This window comes from Macrobrachium nipponense, chromosome 12 (genome assembly GCF_015104395.2).
Source record: "Macrobrachium nipponense isolate FS-2020 chromosome 12, ASM1510439v2, whole genome shotgun sequence".
Classification (NCBI taxonomy): domain Eukaryota; kingdom Metazoa; phylum Arthropoda; class Malacostraca; order Decapoda; family Palaemonidae; genus Macrobrachium; species Macrobrachium nipponense.
In genome coordinates, this window is record NC_087205.1 from 103483783 (window position 1) to 103505939 (window position 22157).

At 35.9% G+C, this 22157-nt stretch overlaps 2 protein-coding genes across 6 annotated transcripts in view; both read left to right on the forward strand.

Moving 5' to 3' along the window:
* LOC135224723 (zinc finger SWIM domain-containing protein 4-like) overlaps positions 1-5252 on the forward strand; it is a 288431-nt gene extending 283179 nt beyond the window's left edge. For all 5 annotated transcript variants that reach the window (XM_064264019.1, XM_064264017.1, XM_064264014.1 and 2 more), the window contains 2 exons: positions 238-504; positions 828-5252. In XM_064264019.1, the coding sequence (XP_064120089.1) occupies positions 238-504; positions 828-1505 (945 nt within the window). In that variant the 3' untranslated portion in view covers positions 1506-5252. The remainder of the gene's footprint in view (positions 1-237; positions 505-827) is intronic.
* Positions 5253-18910: 13658 nt separating this feature from the next.
* The window catches only part of LOC135224900 (uncharacterized), a 315424-nt gene continuing 312177 nt past the window's right edge, over positions 18911-22157 (forward strand). The window contains 1 exon segment of the mRNA XM_064264224.1: positions 18911-19390. The gene's annotated coding sequence lies outside the window, so the exon portion shown is untranslated.

Below are 22157 nucleotides of genomic sequence, written 5' to 3' on the forward strand. Positions count from 1 at the left end.
ATAAGAACTTTTTTCATTTTCAAGTGACTTAGTAAGTGTATTGTATTTATGTTTTTGGTACTAAATACTTATAAGCAGGATTTCATTTTGAAGTTTCGTGCTTAATTTCCCATTTTTGTTGTAGATACATTGCATGGTATATCATAATCTTAAGATCATTGTTATATATTAAGAAATATTTCCATTAAAGTATTCCCATGCACAAATTCTACTTTACTTATTGACTCTTTTCTCCAGGTAATGCGTATGACGCTAACATCCTTGAACTGGAGAAGGCGAGAGATGGTACGCTGGTTAGTAACCTGTGCCACAGAAGTTGGTGTGTCTGCACTAATATCTATAATGCAGAATTGGTTTTCTCTGTTTACACCCACTGAGGCTACAGGAGCAGTCGCATCCACAATTATGAGTCATACTACTGTCATGAGACTTCAACTAGATCGGGCTAAGCAAGATGAACTTGCTGCATTTGCTCGTTCCTTAGCCTTACAGTGTGCAACTAAGGTATTATCATTTTTACTAGTTTACTAAGGTTTTGAATTACCATGCTGTATTATGTAGATTTAGGAATATACCATGTGGTCACAACAAAATGCTTATGGAATATGTATGACAAGGGTTTTACAGTTATAATTTAGAGAATTTCTGAAAATAACGTACATTGGAAAGTATTGTAACAGAAATTAATAAATTACTTTGTCAAGTAGGCTCACTAGATTTTTGTCAAGTATGCTCACTAGATTTTTGTGATGTTCTTGCATATTGCAAGGTAAGAATTTATAATTAATGTATAATACTTGTAGCATTAATTTTCCCGCTTTTTTCAGGATCCTCCTAACTGTGCACTTAATGCACTTACCCTGTGTGAGAGTGACCCAGTTTCCTTTGAAACGGCCTATCAAGTGGTTGTTGATGCTGCTGCTCACACCATGACCTCTTCACAGCTATTCACAATTGCACGTTACATGGAACATCGAGGATATCCCCACCGTGCTTACACTCTTGCAATGTTAGCAATGCAAAGTGTGCATTTAGCATATAATCAAGATACTCATCCTGCTATTAATGATATACACTGGGCTGTTGCACTTGCACATTCTTTAGGTCGTACTGAATTATCTCAACTCCTTCCTGTATTCATCAAAAATGTGCAATGTGCCACGGTTTTATCGGATGTCCTGAGGCGTTGTTCTTTATCTGCACCTGGAATGGCCTGTCCTGACTCTAAGCGTCGTCCCATCAAGCCCCTCGCTTTTGATAAACAGCCTTTGAGAGGCCTCTTGGAAGCTACTATCTTAGCATACATCAACACCACAAACTCACGGCTTACTCATATATCTCCAAGACATTATCAAGATTTCATTGACTTTTTAACAAAAGCTCATGAAACATTTATGCTGGCTCATGATGGTCACATCCAGTTTGCTCAGCTGATTGAAAATATGAAAGTTGCTTACAAGGGGAAAAAGAAATTGATGTGTTTAGTGAGGGAACGTTTTGCCTGATGCCTAGTAAGTCAGTATCAAAGACACTGCAGAAAATGCTTCAGTAAAATATTCAGAACTTCCTGTTTAAATGTAAATTAAGATCAGGTGCATAAATCTTCAAAATTAGACTGTATTTATTAGCAGTTGTTGTAGAAATTTGTGATCATGCAACTTGAATGGCAGGCAGTGATGTATTGTTTGCAGTGTGATAAACTATTTGGGCTCTAGGATGCTCTATAACATAAGGAAATCTATACATCTGTGACTAATTTATAATTGGATAAGCATATAAGTCCACATTATTTCATTGTTGATCTTAGGGGGGATAACTTCATCATATTCATCATGCATTATGCTTGACATACATTTACATTTGTCATACTACTCATTCAGTATATAATAGCTTATAATGATAATGTCGTATTGGCAAGTTCACAATTCTAATAAATGTGTGGGTGTGTGTGGTCTTGTGTTTAAGGGTATGTGGCAACACTTCAGTTAACTATATTGGGAAAGCATCAGAATCCTCATTTTATTTTTAATACTGTGTATATTATTTATTGAATATTGTTTTTCTTTGCGAGTAATTGTATTTATACCAAAGATTAGTGAGAAGCAAATGGGAAAGCATGTTGCAACTGATCAAAAGCTGCAAGCAAACCCAGTTGAGTGTGATACTATGCTAAGTGGAATCCCACCTCTTAAGCCCATATCACGCGGAGTTGGCGCCGTCAGGGACTCCAGTACAAACTACGGCAGAAGTGCACAATAAAAGAATGTTTAGGCTCCCCACTCACTCACTTATCATGGTGTGAAATGGTATGTCTCATCATTATAGAGCAGTCAATCATAAATGGTAAGTAGTAAGCATATGATCAGAGCCTAAGCATTTACCTCTTTTGTGGATGCCGTCAATATCGTTAGGCCTCTTTTATGGTCTCTATCCAGCAATAGAATGCGGGGCGAGGATGTGCAGATGCTATTAATCAACCAGCTTCCTCTAGGAGAGGTAGTTGTTAGGAAACTAAATTTGATGTTATAAACTTACAAAATTAATTTAAATGTTAAACATTACATCTGTAGAAGATCATAGACTCTATTTTTCTGTTGTCTATAAGGCCAGGAACATTGCATGGAAAGCAGTCTAAAATGAGAAAAGAATGGTAATAGGGTTAGAAAAAATGAAAATAAAAAAAAATTAATCCTTCTCCCGCATGCTAGTACAGTATTTACGTTAATGTGGTTAGTGAATGCATTCCTGAAACTGTGAAAGTATAGTAGCAGATCCATAGGAATGTGGTTTCTAATCCAAAGGTACATTATATACATGTTAATGTATAGCAGGAATTAATATGAGATAGAGACATGTAGTTGGAAATACTGTGTGCTACTGTAGTGCTGCCTCTCGTCAAGAGTTAATTTTCGACGATAATGCACTTTAGTGATCTACCTCCGTATTCTTATGTAGCAAACACAGCCGTGGCCTATGTAGATGGTTGTTTTTGTTTGCTGTCTTGCCATATCTTCAAAGGTCCAGTGTATTATGAATTTGATCTCATGTCTAAGGACAAAAAAAAAAAGCAGAAGTCTCTTTCTAGGCTATAGAATTCCAGTTGTACATATGTGTGTGTGTAGCAAGTAAGGTGCCACAGTGCCCTACGGCATGGTTGTTTCGTTTTATTTCCTCCTTTCTTGAAAAGTGATGATTGGCAGCATTTCTGTTTACTTAGGTGCCTCAGTATTGTACCTTTTGTATTGTATAAAGAGCAGTCAAATAGGCTAACTATTGAAGTCGAAGTGAAGTGGAAAAAAGCTGTCATTAGCACTTTTTTAGGCCATGTTTGTTTTTGTTTAGTCAAGGATTTTGAAACTTTTTAAGACAATGGCTAGACATAGATAGTTTTATTCATTAGCGTTATTACATTTTATCTACTAGTGTTCATGCTTGTTTTTCCCTTTTCAGGATAATTTTTGTTGCTTAGTGTTAATACTGGTATTTAAGTTATTTATGTACAAAATACAATGTGCTGGTCAATACCAATGCCTCCTCCAAACTTCCAAGATGGCTAGCCTACATATTGTACGTGTACACTGCTAGCCTGTAAGTTATGTTTTTGATCTAACATTGTCCCTGTAAATATTAACAATAGATCTGTCAGTAACATTATGCCCAACTCTGCAGTGCTTCAGAAGCCCCAAGCTCTCTGTGTTATGGACGTGTATATGTGTACTTCCAGTTAGAAGGATGTCAATATTTTTTTCCCACAGGTTAAAATGAGTGAAGTGCTTCTTATAAACTTCTGTCATGCTGGACTTTTTACTTAACAGAGTAAAAGATCATACTTTTATAGGGGAATAGAATGTGGAGAGTTACTGAACAGAATACTAACCAATATATAACCAAACGGCTAATTTTGGTTATTTACATTGTAAAGTACGGAGTCTGTGAATTAAATGTACCACTCAGTATTTGAGTTAGTTCAACTTTTCACCTTAGCTTATTTATATCACCAAGCCAAATTTGCCTAAATTATAAATTGTGCGAGTGTACTTCATCAATAAATGCATATTGTATATTATCTCATTACAACACAAGGCTTAGCTGGTAACAATGGAAGAGTGATTCTTGTTATTATCATCATTGATTACTAAGACTTACATAAAAAGGAAAAGAAATTGTCGTAATAGGGTCATTGTGCTGCATCCTGTCTGATGTGACCCAGTCATGCAACTGATGTTTGTTTTATGACAATCTTATCTTGAGGCATATCACTCGCAGGTCCTTGTGTCCAAGCACTTTCATGTCCCAGAGTTTTGAAATATTTGTTTCAACACAAAGCTGTAAGATAAAAGTGATTCTTCTGTGAATATTGTAAAATGCATGTCAATGCTTAAGAACTGTGTAAAATATGTAGGAATTTGTACATATTAGAAAATGACATGTTAGAGTTACTGTAGTTTTTAGATAGTATATTCTCTCTTTTATCTTTCTCTCTCTGTCTTTATCATTCTCTCTGTTTCTGGGCATACATATTTTCCTCATGCATTTGCAATCCCAGTGGTTATGTTTTTGTTACTAAGTGTCATAAGTTGAGTGAATCACAGCTAAGCAATTATTTGTAAAAAAATACAAAAAGAAGCTAATACCGGTAAGTCTTCATTCACCTTTCTTGTTCTGAAATTCATCTGCTATAAAGGCAGAGGTCAAGTAATTTGTTATCCTCATTTCTTTTCATTGTTGTTATCTATTAGTTCAGAATTATTATGATGGTTTTTGATTTCTTTAAATATAGGGAATGGAAAATGTTTCTTGGTGAATTGAGCTCACAAGTCAGTTGTGAGTGTTTGAAAGCGTGTGCATGTGAAAAACAATAGGCACTTACTTGAAAGCTTTGAAAATATTTTGTTGAGTGGAAATTAGATTTATATCAAGTGTCTATTAACAAATGGTTGTATCAATATTTATTATGTATGTTTAAAACTATTTATTTGTTTCTTATTTTACAAAAATGTTTCAGGAAAACTATATCTTTGCAAATGAATATGCAAGTGTGTACAATTGGGTGATGTAAATGAATATAGCATTTTGTTCTTGTTTAGGTTTTATTTATGCAGATATCCCTGACCTGACCCATCACCTTTTTACCCCATCCCAACCCACCTACCTATATCAATTTCCACTTTCAAGCCTCCCAACCCATTTTTGTCCTTGTCATGATTATTGTTTCTGCCATTTTTTACATTTGTATTAAAGACTTTACAATGTGTAGTCTTTATTTATCCTTACAGGTTAATCTTTGCTTTGTTCACTTTGTACTACTGATATACTAATGCCATAATCGCGCGTCCTGCTTTATATTTGGGAGTAGTCTTTTCCTTCTGATAAAATAATACAAAAAAAGTACACAGGCTAACTTTCAACTGACTTTAATCTATTGATGTTTCAGGTGTTTGGGAATAAAGTGTACTAATTGAGAATTTTGACTCAGTGGTATTGTTAATCAACTATGTTATTTGCTCACGTGAAGTTTTTAATGAAAAGGTTTACAATCACAACCAATTGTCAAGCACAATATTCTTTGGAAAACGATGACCACCATTGTAATAACCATCTAGTTGTATGTTTTACCTAGTAGTAGATGTAAAGGCTTCAGTATTAACACTTGCCAAGGTCAAAGAATTGCCGAAACATTATTTTTGCACTTGCACCAAATGATAAATGTTGCAAGAAATAAAACAACACTGGTTATGAAGCAGTGCAAATTAATTATTTGGATAAAGGTGAGTTACTTGATCTTGCAATTTTCTTTTAGAGTGAATAAACTTTCATTAAAGAAATTAAAAAAATACTAAAGTCAAGGGACAATGTCTCCACGTAAAATATAGTACATGAAACTCAAATTTACCCTTAATATGAAATCCATACAGACACTTAAACGAAATGAACATGAAAATCAATCTTAAAAGATCCAAAAGAAGTCACCGGATAGTACCTCACCAGAGGAAAACTAAACGGAAGAGACATCGGTAAGACCAAACTTCTATAAGAACCACCAAAGATGCTTTGACAAAAAACTATGTCATGTCGTCAGAAAAATATAGAACTACAAAAATATATATCGAATAGAACCAATGAGAATGAATGATAAAAGTTTGGATAATGAACGAAATGCTATAGCAAAGTATTTACAAGTAAAACAGCCAAAATTACAGTAAAAAAAAAACAAAAAAAAAAAAAAATACTAACAGCTAAAACATAACACAAACATAAATTTTATTCCTGATATTTGTTCAGTGGATTTCAAACAAGAATCTATAAATAAGCTACAAGGGTTAACATCCAACCATAATCCCATGCATTTGTTTCCATAACAGGCTAATATTAAGTGAATCAAAATCCATCAATTAGCCAGTCCCTCCCTGAGAAGTGATAATGAACTGTGAACAAAATTTTAATATTCTTAATCAGGATCCAGAGAAGGACATTCTGGATACTGGTTCTAATCAAAACACGTGTTCCACGCCACAGCCAAGTAGCCATTTATAATATCAATAACTAACCAGTCTTCAATTATAGCATAGTAGATTTATAAAATTTAATAAATTGATTACTGTTCATCAATACACACCACAGCAGTCCACCCAACACCAAATGTAACTCAAACTGTTTGTGTATGAAAAGAATAATTGATGATATATCTACAGCATTTTTTTTTATTTTGGGAAGGAGGTGTGGCATTAGGATGGAACCTTCCTGATACGTGGAATCGAATGTAGAATTTAGGCCAAGCGCCGGGACCTATGAGTTCATTCAGCGCTGAAACGGAAATTGACAGTAAAAAAGGTCTGAATGTTTGCACAATGAAACAAATGTTAAGAGTAAACAAAAGTCTGAAGGTTTGCACAATGAAACAAATGTTAAGAGAGGTTGGATAGCAAGATGGAATAGAAGAAAGAGAATATGAACGGAGATAGGCTACGGAAAAATAAATGAAAGAGGCTATTACTTCAGCTATGGACCGAAGGAACGCTGCAGTGAACCTTAATTAATGCCTACAGTGCACCACGTGAGTTCTGATATGTAAATTGGAGGATACGTATGCGCTTCTACATATATGAAATAGAATTCACAGTTAATGTGAAAAGATATACATATTTAATAACAGAATAGCATAAGTTCTCTCCACATGTGACTTAGCCAATGGGAAAGATGAAGAAACCACTTTCGAAATTTTAAAATGCATAGAACTTCAAACACCTAGAATGCTTAGCAAAGTCGTACAATTCTATAGTCGCCTCTGGTTTCGAAGTTTATTCTCAAAATGAAGGGTGTAATCATAGATATAGAGGGGGAATTCCACCGGTTTGGGTCACAAAAAAAGAAATAACTTTAGTTTCATTGGTCTATTCAGCCTATATCCTCAAAAGTTTTTATATATAAACATACAACTACATCTAATTTTTCGATAGTCAAATGGCCACTGACATAACATGAAAATACGCAATTATAAAAATTTAGATAACGATAAAAATCGTGCCCAACTGCCAATACCTATATTCGTATAAAAACTCCTCTGTTCCACACCTTGTTTCTTCGCAATTATTTCATTCGTTTAAAACATCTAAATACTCGATTAAATTTTATATATGCAATTAAAAATGCCTTTCTGCTTTTACAAAAGAAAACCGTACAATAAATTCCGCATTCATAAATATAACAAATAAAAAAATGGCTGAAATATAATAGTTTACTATGAAAGGTTTTCTACGCTCTTTGATATATTTAAATAGAAAACGCAATTTGTGGAGGACTTAGCAAAAATCTGTACATCGATACTACACGTAATAATAATCTAAACGTTAACAGAGAATTAGGATGCAAGGAATAAAAATTAGTAATTACACCCAACACGTCTATATAACTAAGTGCGGCAGATAAGACTCATGGTATTTCTACAGACTTAGAAACTGAAGTCATATAACCTAGGCTGTGCTACATTTTGATTTATATAGTTCACCTAACAGTAATCAAACTCAGCAGGATTTTCATGACCACGGACCAAAGCTATATTGTAAATTCGAGATTCGAAGGTATTATTTATTATAAACTATCCCCTGATCTACCATTTGTATCACTATTAATTTGGATATAGATGGCAAAATAGTTAAAAGGGAAATTACGGGAATTCCATGTAGATGAGCTAGGCTATGGGCTCTATAAAACAGAACTACAAGCGATGAAGCTGGAGTGGAGATTCGTGGAAAATAACGACCAGTAAAATATGCATTTCACATAGGCCCGTAAAGCCACAAGGCGATAATGCTGATGACTGAAAAATAGGTAGTCTATTAATATATATGATAAGCTAACATCAAGTTCCATAATGACATACAGAGTATAGCTACTAGGCTTAGGCTACCAACCTGAAACACTTTTCAACTTTGGGAGGTGCTTGGTAGGAACAGCACTGACATTACGTATCCATCATGTTTGTTGAGATTTGTTGAAATGCCTTCAAGTGACCTGATTGAACTCTTGCATTTTCTGATTTATTTTTTATGAAACCGATGAGTCACAGAACCACTGTTTCAACATTCTTAGGCCTACTTGTCAGTGGAAGTCTGTATAGTAACTTAAACTGGTTTCTTTTCCCATTTCGGCCACGGCGGCTATTGAAACGAATCGCTTGCACATTCTATCACAGTTCAAGAAATACCTTTACATATATCGCGCATGACTTTAGCTGATACCAACGTACGATAAGCACTGAATACTAGCAGATGAGCATTGAGCATTTTTACACAACAGTCAGCTGATGCATTGTGGGTAGAACAGATGGTTAGGAACCTATCATTATTGATTGTGTAACTTGTGTTAATTAATACTTAGTATGTACTACATTCATTACAGTGTTATTATTAGGTAGTTTAGCCAGAGTACCATTATTTTTACAATAGTCAACGTAATAATAGGATCAAATGCAATTTGGCAGTGACTTGCCTGTTGAAATCCACCGTCTAGAAATTCGACGGAGAAACGGTGGGAATTCGTTAATTTATTTACACATTGCTCAAATAACGAAAACTTACCACAGAGTTTGTGTCGATATATTTTCAGTGAAAGAGGGTTGTGAATCTGTGATTTAATTCTTCAGCAATGACTGAAGAAACAAATTTATGTAGTGACAGCTGCCAATACGTGCTATTGAATTGCATGCGCAACGGCTTAATTCTGCCTTTTTATTCTGTTGCCATTCTAAATATTCTTTTAGTGTTGTTTACATTCATATGAATAAGTGCAATTGTCTTAAACTTAATTAAGTTTACTCTTATTCTCATACTGTAGTCGAACGGAACTAAAGTTGCTACAATGGGTTGGCTGAGCTCCACGGCTAGTGTTTGCTAACTTTGCTCGTGTGCAGTTTCCATGACGAACATTCCAGGCGTAGCGAACAGTTCACGTATACTGAAACGGAATTATTTGTACTAAACGTTTGTATAGAATGACAGGGATAAGCCTACCAGTTTCTTGCGCTATGTTTTCTTTTCCAGGAACCAGTTGAGAACGTCAGACGGCAGGTTAATTCCGCAGAGGAAACAACATAACCGTTCCTAGAATGCCTGCCATGACCTAACCATACCTTACCTGACTTAGGGCGCCGTGCCCTGACCTGGCCGAGGGGTGGCTACACACCTCCCGGACCCCAGCCCCCAGCCTCCATCCCCCTAAATTACCCATTTTCATTTTTAGGGCGTAAGCATGATCTTATATATACCAGGGACGTGCAGAGAACTTTTTCAGTGCAGGTGCTCAAGTGAAAAAAAGGGCAAAAATATAGAAATGAATGAGGCTAAAATATATCCGCTCAATATTTTTTCAAATTTATCTAAACTAGTCATTATAATTCAAGAAAGAGATAAACATGACTGATATCATAGTTACCAGTGGGCTAATGTTTTATATGAACATAAAATCTACAGTACTGACTACCAGTAGAACTAGGAAATTTAACAAAAGAAAAATTATAATTATTACTTTTACATAAAGGACTGCAAGAAAAATCAATCTGTATGATCAATACACTTGGCTAATAACCAGACCTTATCATTTTATATTTATAAGAGAATCCCCTCCGTGTGCCATTTCTTTGAAATATGCTGATAACTTCACATGTTGTTGATTGTGATATTCCTTTTCAACTGCTAGCAACAAAAGATCAGATAACCTCTCCTCACTGGAAAAGGCTCGTAGCTTTGTCTTCACCAGATTGAGTTTGGAGAAGGTCCTTTCCACTGTTGCAGTTGTGATGGGTAGATTGGCATAAATTGTTAAGAGTTCAAGCATAAGAGTTAAGAGTTCAAGCATTGTTTTCTTTCATCAGGTTGAGCATTGTAGCTGCAGTGGTCTGTGGCAGGCAAGGAAATGAGGAATAGATCTTTAATTCCAACCGTAGCTTGTCTACTTCTTCTAACTCATAAAACTGGCATAATTTTTGCAATGACTTGAATGCCTCTTCATTCACAGTTTTTTCACCATCCAGTTGGGTATTGTTGATTTAAAAATCGAAAACTAAATATCACGAGCAACTCAAGAACTTAATTGGACACATTATGCAACAAATGAAATGAAACACAAGCTGTATGTGTCTCATTCAGTAGGTTAATGGCCACCTACAATGAATCATACCGGTACCTGTACTGTTCGGCGTTCCAGTCCACATTACTGGCCCCGTTCCTATTTTCCTCTCCAAATCTATTAATTTACTCGACTCGCTTGGTCCACTGTCTCTCTCCATCTTTTTGTTATTACACTTTTTATAGCTAAAAAAGGAGTCAAAGCCTTAATAAAGAGGCAATACCAGTTAAAATTAACTAGGAAAGCTTACCTGGCCTGTGTCAGTCTAGATCAGCTGAGCTTGTCTTGGCCCCAGTGTTACCAGACAGTGAGACATATAGTCAGCTGCTTTGGTGACCCAGTGTGCCAAGATATAATACCCATGTTTCTACAAGCTCCTGTGTTTATTATATTATTATTATTTTATTATTATTATTATTATTACTATACAAATAATAGTAATAATAATAATAATAATAATAATAATAATAATACTTTATTAGAAGTAATGGCTACTTCAGCAGCGTTACACTTGTAGAGATTCTTCTCTATTTTGCGAATAGCGGCTTTTTTCGGTGCTACTTAAACAGGCTAGTAGAGCGCCTATAGAGGTCATGGTAAAATCACGGGTCAAAATAGATGTATATATTTGAATTTTACAGATAAACTATTGGTACCATAGTCATCAAAGTCATTAGCGATTTTCTCTCTCTCTATCTCTCTCTCTCTTTCTCTCTTTCTTAAAGCGAGCTTTCGTCTGGCAGCTCCAGAACGAAAGCTCGCTTTAAGAAAGAGAGAAAGAGAGAGTGAGAGAGAGAGAAAATCGTTAATGACTTTGATGACTATGGTACCATAGTTTATCTGTAAAATTCAAATATATACACCTATTTTGGACCCTGTATTTGATCATGATCTCTATAGGCACTCTACTGAAGCCTGTTTTAAGTAGCACGAAAAAGCCGCTATTCGCAAAATAGAGAAGAATCTCTACAAGTGTAATGCTGCTGAAGTAGCCATTACTTTTAATAAAGTATGCTTGAGAGAGGGTCTGATTCCTAAGTACAATAATAATAATAATAATAATAATAATATAATAATAATAATAATTGAAAAAGAAACCCACAAATTCAATTTGTCAACTTGTTTACTTCTAAGTATTTACATTAAGTTTTTACTCCACACTCGAGTACTTTCAGGCCCTTCTGTGGCCCATTCTCAAGAGATGTTTGGGATGTTAGCCTGGGTCAAGGCCCAGCAGTCTTCTGGAACTTCTTCTCGTTGTGCTGTCATTTATGCGATGGCTGTTCTGGTTTTCTTGAGAGTTGCCAATCCCCTCTTGTCGCTCTGATATCCTGAGCTGATGGTCAATGGGATTCACCCTTGTGGTAAGGGTGTGGTCACCGAAAGTCTGTTGGGCAGGAAACCTAATCTCCAGGTCAGCAGGGTCAATCTTAGCTTCTTTTAATATCAAAGCTCGGCTTATGGGATCTTCTGAGGTAAAACCTTTGTTTCCTTCAATTACTTTGATCTCTCTGATAAGCGCACCTTCTACTACCCTCCTGTGACTAATTTTGTTGCTTTTGTATATAAGCCTACTGTTTTTGAAATCCATCCTATGGTCATTTTCCCAACAATGTCTAGCTATAGCACTCCCCTGAGAGTTAAGCTGTACTGCCCTTCTATGTTCTTGGACTCTAGTCCTTATTCCCCTACCTGATTCCCCCACATATCTGTCTCCACAATTATTGCAATTGATTATGTATACCCCCGCTACATCATCTGTATTACTGTCTTCTCCTTCCAATTTATTTTTACATACTTTGTTTTTTAAAGTATTATCAAATGTATATACAAATTTATATTGACTTTCTTTCATTTTTGAAGTGATTTGTTTCATTTTAGGCATAAAAGGGAGGGCAACTATTTTCTTGTTTTCTTTATTCCATGTACTCTCTACATTCGCTCTGTAAAATATTTTTCTAGCTTTGTTGAGTGCCTTTTCTGAACCATTCCGGGTATGCTAATGCATCGAAGCTTTTATCGATGTAATTTATTTCTTGCTCTATCTTACAAAAGGGTCACACGTTCTCATTGCCCTAAGAAATAAACCTGTTAGAACCCCTATTTTTATATCATGACTATGAAAAGAGAAGAAATGAATATATGAGTTTGTATGTGTGGGCTTTCTATATGTGCTGAATTCATATCCTGTTTCTTTTCTTTCTATGAGTTTGTTTGGTTAATAATAATAATAATAATAATATAATAATAATAATAATAATTATTATTATTATTATTATTATTATTATTATTATTATTATTATTATTATTATTATTATTATTATTATTATTATCACTGCCACAGATAGGCGGCGGGCCTATAATACATCCCTCTCAAAAGGGCACTTTTAATACAGTAGCAAAAAGGGCAGGTGCTTGGGCACCCCTAGCACCCCCCCCCCTCTGCACGTCCCTGATATATACTATAAATGATGCCTTTCGACTAGGCTAATGTAGGCACCTAAACATTTTTCTCCATCAAGGGGTTACAGGCTCATTACTGAGATCAGAGTTACAGTGATAGTTAAGTTCTCATATCGTAAATATAGTTGTTTGTTCGAATGTCGTTGAAAGGACAGCACAGGTTTGCCGAAGGTATAGCCATTCAGTGTAGCCTATACATGCTAAGATCTTCTTCAGCCTGAAGGCAGCCACGCCGAGTCTAACTATTTTCCGGGATCTTTTCGTATACTACCTGCATTCCAGAGTTTGCACATTCATTGATGGCGGTAAAACTAAGATCGAGTTGCGCATGCTCATCATCCATACGATAACAATTACCACTTACGTTTGATCGGGAAGGCAATGCAGAGGGAACGATCCAAGGAAACATAGGTAATCAATTAGCGCTGATAGGCCAATAGGAAGAAAGCTTTCATGTATTAACCTTTGAAGAGCAGTAATGCCAAGTCTACATTGACTGCATGTACAATTTGGCTAAATGCACGTGCATGCGCAACTAAAAAATTGAAAATGCCTTTTAAGCCCATATGGTACAAGGAACACTGGATTCTTGCGGTATCGCACAGTCTTGTAAACCCGTTCCCTTCATGTATAAATGTATAAATTACCTTCGCATGTCCTCTTATTTTGCAGTTTAAAACTCTCTCTCTCTCTCTCTCTCTCTCTCTCTCTCTCTCTCTCTCTCTCTCTCTCTCTTCGCTCTCTCTCATGTATATATCATCGTACATAAATAAACAAGTGTTTATTCTTTCACATGACATCTCGCCAGTGCTAGAAATATAATGTATATACACACGTGTATATGCAGCATCCATATATTTTTCTACAATAAAGGAGGCCTTCACAAAACACATGTATCTGAAACAGGAAAGTGAATGTTGCCTCCACCTCAACCCTACATTGGTACTATCTTGCTTCTAGGTTGCTGAGGCAGTTCCTTTCCTAAGCCACTCACTTTCTAACTTCGTGACCCTCTTTCAAATCTAGTATAACTAACAGTATTTCCTCCAGACATGTTAACATTTTACTCATTTCTGAGCTTCCTTGCTTCACCTATTTTGGGGCTCGCATTTCTCGTTAAAGAAAGTAAAATAACGGAGAATGGGGACTATACATATTGCCATTTAATCGATGTGTGTGTGGTGTGTGCTTGCTCACCAATGTTCCATGGTCTATATATATATATATATATATATATATATATTATATATATATATATATATGTGTGTGTGTGTGTGTGTGTGTGTGTGTGTGTGTGTGTGTGTGTGTACGTATGTATAAACGTACCACTAAGCGAGTAAGGCGACAAAAAAATCTGTGTTCATTGATAACGAATTACCCGACTGAATGACACCTTTAAAGGTTTTACGATAAGATAAGAGTCTACTGTTATAATCACGTTTTGGAAGATATCGCAAATCGTCGCATCGTTTACATAACCAGAACTGCGAGAGAGAGAGAGAGAGAGAGAAGGCTAACCTTAAGCGTTTCGATCTGCTTCCAATAACTTTAGTTCTTATAATGCTTGATTTTTTCTCTTATGTCTCAAGAAAATAGGAGAGAACCGTACTGGCGCGGTGGAGTAAATGATATCGAGTAGCCATAACAGCAATCATCTAGTCCTGTCTGAGAGCAAATGCGTATGAATGATCAGTTTCTAAGCGATATTTTTTCTTTTTATTTTTTATTACGTTTGGATTGTGTTCTCGATCCTTAACTATTACGCAGAGTGAAAATTGGTTTTACTTATTCAGTTTGTCGCACTTTAGTAATAAAATCAATTTGGAAACACCAAAAAGAATATAATGAATAAGTTACTAAAGGCACCCCAAGGATACTGCTTTGAGTGCCTAATGGGGTCAGTGTGGAAATTCTCACTGCTGGAGGTAGCAGAGCGCAGAAAGTACAAGTGGCCCTTGTTCTCGTTCGGAGATAGGGGTTATCTGCGTCCTTCCTCAGACTGACGAGTACTTGGAAAGCGATGGCTTAGGAGGTGTCACGTATTTTTAGAGAATCTTACAGGTGCTCGGTAAGCGTATTGCTTGGCTGTCTACCAACATGCCCCCTTACTTGGAGCATAACGCGATATTCAGAATTCTCTCTCTCTCTCTCTCTCTCTCTCTCTCTCTCTCTCTCTCTCTCTCTCTCTCTCTCTCTCCTCTGAATTCCTATTTTACGAGGTAAGAGCCTTACGGGCGTTTGAACAATACTTCCGTTCGGAAAGAAACCATTCCCGACTCTCTCCTTACGACATAACAGGCGCGTGCATAACATCTATCCAAGGTCCTTTAAATATTCTCCCAGTATATTTAAAGGACCTTGCATCTACCAATGTTTTTGTTCATACTGTAGATTTTAGGGTGATCCGGCCTCGAAGCTATGAGTTGTTTCTCAACTTCTTAGAGTAGCGTTTTTGGTCAGTAGTTTTAAGTTGGTTTTGGTAATTCTAATTAAAGAAAAATATTTATGAAATAAGTTATTCCAACCAGACCCTTTTCCATATCTCTAACCCAGAAAGTCATAGTCCTATTTCAATTAGTTAGTCTTGGTTTGTAGAGCATGTCATGTGTGTTTTTTCTTGTAATTTATTGATAATGTTCTATATTCTCTCTCTCTGGCCTATAGCTACCCACACCAAGGCTTTTGGAGAACGATAGTTAGTTAATTCCGTTGATTAAATCGGATTGAAATATGATCGTGACAGTTACATTTATCAACTGAATGTGTTGTTTTCAAAGCTATGAAATTAAGCGCACGCTTCTTTGAATAAGTCTTTACAAACATCTCAAACTTGTTTTCATTTTTATCAGTCCCGGTTTTTGGATATTCTTTATGATTAAAATGGAGAGTCTCCGTTGTACTTACTCTTGGCGTTTTGAGAGTCCGCAGCGTAGATTCATAGCAAATTCGATAAACAATAGAGCAGCGCGTATAGCCTGCGCGTTGGCTGGATGTTGTCGACTCCCTAAATCGGCATTTATTGATCAGGTCTACCAGCTACTCGCTGGATACAGTAACTGGGAAGAATAAGGTATTGATTCCTATTCACTTCAACTCTATGTTCAGAAGAGATGTTTATCTTTCCATCTGCCAATTTAAATAATCCCCAATCTTTATACCTTCTTTTATACACAGCGTTCCCTATTCATTTATTCATTCCCGCGTTCCTCTTGAAACATGTCTTAAAAGAAGAAGAAAAAAAAAAATTATCAAGATTGTTTGGCAGCAAAAATGGCTTAAAGTAGGCCTAGCAAAATGAGGAAATTACTGCAGAGGCACTTTGGGAAATGTAGAATCAAGGCAAGGAGATCCAGGTTGCAATGTACAGCCTTCGTACCAGCAATACATGATTAACATATGTTTACCTTATAAGTGATGAAAACGAACATTTCTATGATGATAGCGTGATCAGGCTGTTCGAATGCACCAGTTTCTTGCAACTGAGAGGTCATTGTCTTTTAGGTAGTAGAGACACTTGTGGAAAATATTACTAGGCCAGACTTTTAGAAGATTATGCTGTACAGTTCTAGCGGCACACTTTGTTTCTCAGACAGAAGCTAGTCTTCCGGAAGTTGTATATAGTGCCTCTTATTGTAATCCCGTTTCGTGATATTTTGTATGTAATTATAGTGATGCAGCTGGTATACTTAATGTTTTTTTTTTTTTATAATGAGTAATGGATATTCTATTCTGATTTTCTCGTGTCAGTGACCTTAGATTTGTGCCGTCTGATCGTTCGCAGTCAAACAGCCGATCAGTTATTGTCGCACTACGATAGGCTAATCGGTCCATCCTAGGTCTAGACCTTGGGTCTGTCTATCTATCTAAGACTTAGTCTCTTCTAGAAACTTGACTCTCTCTCTCTCTCTCTCAGACTTAGTATTCCAGTCTCCCACAACGGGGCAACTGGCCCTGCTACAGTATCCCGCTTGATCAAGGAAGCTCCCCTTTGAGCGAAAACCATGCATCAGGCTTCGGTCTCATTATCGTTGGTTTTATTCTATTCCTGCTTCAGTTTTGATTCCAAATTCTATTTTTCCTTTTCTTTGCACCGGAATTTGCGGCTCAAATGAGAGAGCCATATTAAGTGTGTTATCTTACTCTGAAAAAGAAACCATTTTTGACCTAGCGCATTTTTCATAGTTCATAATTCATTTTCCGTAGACCGGTAATTGACTTTTTAAAAAATAACTTATTTATTCCTTCCTTTAAAAAAATAACTTATTTATTCCTTCCTTTAAAAAAATAACTTATTTATTCCTTCCTACTGTGCATCAAGTTCCAATCAAGTGAGGAAAAAGTGCTCGGTCCACCTCATGGTTTGAGTTCGCAGTAAAAATCAGTTAACAGTGATTTCTTTAATCGCTTATTAGTTAGGTTTCGAGTTTATTTATTAAGACCTATCATATAATTTGTGAATAATTTCATAATCCTATGAAAATCTGCCTCTCATGATTATGATGAATCCTATTATAATTAGAAGTAATAATAACGGGTCTTTACTAAATGAGCAGTTGAATGAAAAGTTAAACCGAACCGTAGAATGAAAAAGAAAATGGGCAAAGAAGATTAGCAGTAATATTCTCATTGCTATAAAATAATTGTTTCTAAACTCCAACTAACTGGAAATGAGTAGTATAATTCATTAGACCGAGTTATGTTCGGAAATATAGTACGACAAAGCAACAACAAAAAAACCGCATGAGCTTATGTAGGGAATGCCGTCTTTCATATTCAAGCAGAGGCAACCTTTGAGGGTGCAAACATACAAACAAAATAGCCTTTGCTAGATCCATACGCTTCTTATGGAAACTTATAAACTTTTCAAGACACGAAAATGTTTGTTTGTACCGACGAGGAAACATTTTATGCGACTTTTGACTCATTGACTTGTGAGATCAGCTTTTATTTATTTTTGTTCTGTTTATTTGTGTCTCATTACCTAGCATAGTTTTCATTACGTTATTTTATTATTTTAAATAGATACGGCAATGACGTCATTCATTTAAAAACGGCCGTTGTGAAGCAAGGAAATAATGTCTTAAATGTTTTGATTTTTTAAAGTATTCCAAGTATATAAACTGTTATAGTAATAACTGAGTGGCAACATAGCAAACATTAGATGAATGAAAATTTTCAGGTAAGAACTCGTGTTTAAAGCCAAAAGCCGAAGAATTTCAGCTTTTATGCTATTTGGAACTTCATTCGCGGCAAATGGAATGAGTTAATGGCGGAAGAGAACGTTAGTTATTTTATTTTGTAATAATATATTGAGTTTCCTATATATATATATATATATATATATATATATATATATATATATATATCGTATATACTGTATATTTTTATATATTTCGTCATTAAGCCGTGTATTTGTTGTGGGATATAGAAAGGAACTGTTAATGGAGCGTTTACAGAGTATAGTGCTAGTATTAGGAACAACTGTCACAATGAAGTTGTGAGAGATTTTAATTTCTAATTGTCAATATATATATATTTTTAATACCTTTATGATATCACTTGATTTTTCTAGGTGAGTATACCCTCACACGGTGGAGTAAATGTCGTCTTTCAAAATTTCCCTCCCTCATGAAACCCATCCGACGACGAGCGTGAGGGGCGATTTATTGATGCCGGAGGGAGATAACGTTCCGAAGCAAGGGAATGAATAATCTGACTACATCTTGGTAGATAACGTTATCAGTGACCTTCCGTAGTTTTTGATTAGATGTGTAATCTCGTTTCAGTCACCTTCTTTAATGACCATGCAGTCGGAATGTATGTAATGAAGGATAAAGAAGTGTTTCGGAGAAGTCGTGCGTCTGGTTTATACACCCCGCTGCCAGTAAGAACTTTTTCCCCTAGGTAAGACTATAAGTGACGCTAACACCAGTCGAGCAACAAACATCCCAGTTGGTGGTTTCTGCTACCGGCATTAGAAGAAGACAAATGCGTCTCCTTATTTACTGTGATATAATCAATCCTAGGATGGTATAGTGCGGTCTTTCTCCTGTCTCAAAGGTACATTGGCAAGCAATTGCCTGCCCCTACTATGTTTTGTAAACTGACAGCTTGCTCGAGCACCATAGACTGGTTTTACTTGGGAGGGGAAAATGACGCAATCTAACGCTGTGCTGTGGCTTAAAGGCCTTTTACACCGTATGAACGTTTCTGGACCCCATTCTTCTATTGGTTTGATACTTAAGCTGAGGAAATTTTAGAAGTCCTCACAGGAAGAACTGTGTCCAAGAAAATTCTCCGGAAGGTAAGACTACGATAAAATATTTTGTAGTATAATATGTTACTTTTGATTATATCATGGCTATTCTAAATGTATGCACCCGGTACACAATTAGTTAGACTTAGTATTAAATTAAATTACCTAACCTTGTATGGGGAAAATGTTAACACACGGAAAAGGTGGCAGTTAAGTAGAATTTCCCTTTTACGGGAAATTTATTTTGGTTCGAGATGTTTTTCAAAGGATTTTTTTTTCTTTTTTTTTCATAGGTCCAAGCGTTTAACATTCTTGATATCTGACGTAGGTAATTTAATACGCACCGTAACCTAAATCATGACCTGATTGTAATTTTCATTCTGTTATCGTTGTTGCATTCCGAAATTGGGCCAGAATTGTCGTTTCTTGAAAATACGGATGTATGCTTCTATTAATCAAAATATCGACCTCATTATGGATTGTAGAGTACTTGTCTTTATGTTTTTCGGTCTTATCAGGAGACAAAGTATGATTAGTAATATTTCTTGTCATAAATGAACTCAGCTTTTGCTCTTGTCAAAGTCTGGCAAGCACTATTGGTCTTAGTGAGGAAGTTCTTGGGGGAACTTAACTTAACACCGTGTTAACCAAATTTCCTTTACACGTGCTCAGCTGACTACTATAGGTCGATTATGCTGACAAGAGGGGAGACTGCTCGTTGGTCAACCACCGATGGCGATGCTTTAAGATACAGCTTACTGTGTTATTTGCAGATATGCTAAACTTACCTTTCTGCATGTTGCAAATGATGTCCAATTTCCAACATTGAGTATGGGGGTGATTATCTTCAAATTTATCACAAGGGTATTCATGATCGTATGCCTACTGAATGACAAGACATGTTAAGACGTTGTTATCGTGAATAGGGAATTCTCTCGTGAAAAGTAATAAAATACTATTACGAGAAATATTACTAATCATATTTTGTCTGCTGGTAAGACCGAGAAATATAAAGACAAGTACTCTACAATCCATAATGAGGTCGATATTTTGATTAATTACGTCTTGACTTTTGGTCACAATAATCAAAAGATAGAAAGTTCGAGAGAAGATTTATTTGGTCGCTATCAAGGTTTTCAGTCTGTCTTGCATTTTCATTTCGAATTTTGGAATCCTTATTTTGACTAAATCAGCGACGACTGTTCATTCTAGTGGCAAAATGCTCTGTCACCATCTGAGAGTGGATGTGCTATAACGGCTTAGTGGTTTAGAAGAGACGAGAACAGGACGAGGAGGGGTTAAGAATCCCAGTTTTGAGGATTTGCGGTCTGCTGAAGTTAGCATTGCGGAAGTTCCGTTGTGACTGACGGTTTAATGTTTGTACACACACACACACACACACACATATTATATATATATATATATATATATATATATATATATATATATATATATATATATTTATAACGACGGTCGTATGTGAACTGTATTCGTGCTGTTGTTATGGCCACATTTGATATAATTACTGCGTATATATCTGTCTATTTATCTATCAATATATATATATATATATATGTATATATATATATATATATATATATATATGTATGTGTATGGTGAGTTCCGCTGTATTATAAAATGTCTAAAACACTTTATGAGAAGATAGCCTTTGTTGTCAGCTTTAGCAAACTAAACGGAAAATAGTCTGGGATGAAGACGTAGGTTTTGATGGCTTAAGAATTGAATTACAAACCAATTTTTTTTTAAAGGCACTTTATATTATTATGCAATATCACTTATAATATTTATACGCCTGTTATTGAAGACCCAGTGCAATGCCATGCACAGAGGTATACATTGCCCAGGAACTAACATTCCAGTAGAAATTAATTATGAATGTTCACATACTTGCTGACACAGGCCTGAACTGAAACTGTTTGCTGGTTCACACTTGATGAAGTATTCATATTAGCTAGTAGAGTTATATAGGGAGTGGACAAGTTTGCATATTTTCCTGCAAGGTATCGAATTTGAGCCATTAATAATTTTGTGTTGATATGTTTTGATGTCGTTTATTACTTAGTTTTACCATGTGCCGTTATTAATCAATTGAATTTTACGTTTTTAAGACATATGTTTACAGATTTGAATAGTATTTGCAGTGGAAGTTTTGTTGTTATTATTATTTTTGCTTGGAATTTGGGTTGAAAATGCTGTCGCCTACTTCTTTTTTTTTAAAGAAATAAATTCTATATTTTCACCTTTCAGTCGGTTACGAGATAGGTAAATTATTCTTTAATAAAGTAGAAGCCATTTTATTTGCCATCTGTCGCAACTCTTTGATCGTTCATTCTCTTTGATAATTGCCATTTTGTTCAGTAATTTACTTAATGCTCCTTTACCATATGAAGACGTCCCACTTCGATTTTTTCCCGTCATTTTGAAATATGCTGAGGCAGTTTCATTATATCTGACTTTTTTTTCCTCTCCCATTTGAGATTGCATGCCAATGGGGGTCGTCTGTGGGTTTTTAATTTAACAGGTTTAGTCGTAAAACCTCTGTACCGGTTTTGCTTCAGTGACCAAATCTATACTCTCATGTGTCATCGTGATTCTGAGCTATACTTTTGCAAGTGGAAACATCGTTGAACCGAGAGACAGCGCAAAGACATATTTGCTCTGTGGCCAGAGATTTGCCCATGGACTGACAAGAGTGTCATAAGCGCCTCAGTGGCGTGGTAGGTATGGTGTTGGCGTGCTACCTCGGTGGCCGTGAGTTCGATTCTCGGGCATTCCATTGAGGTGTTAAGATGTG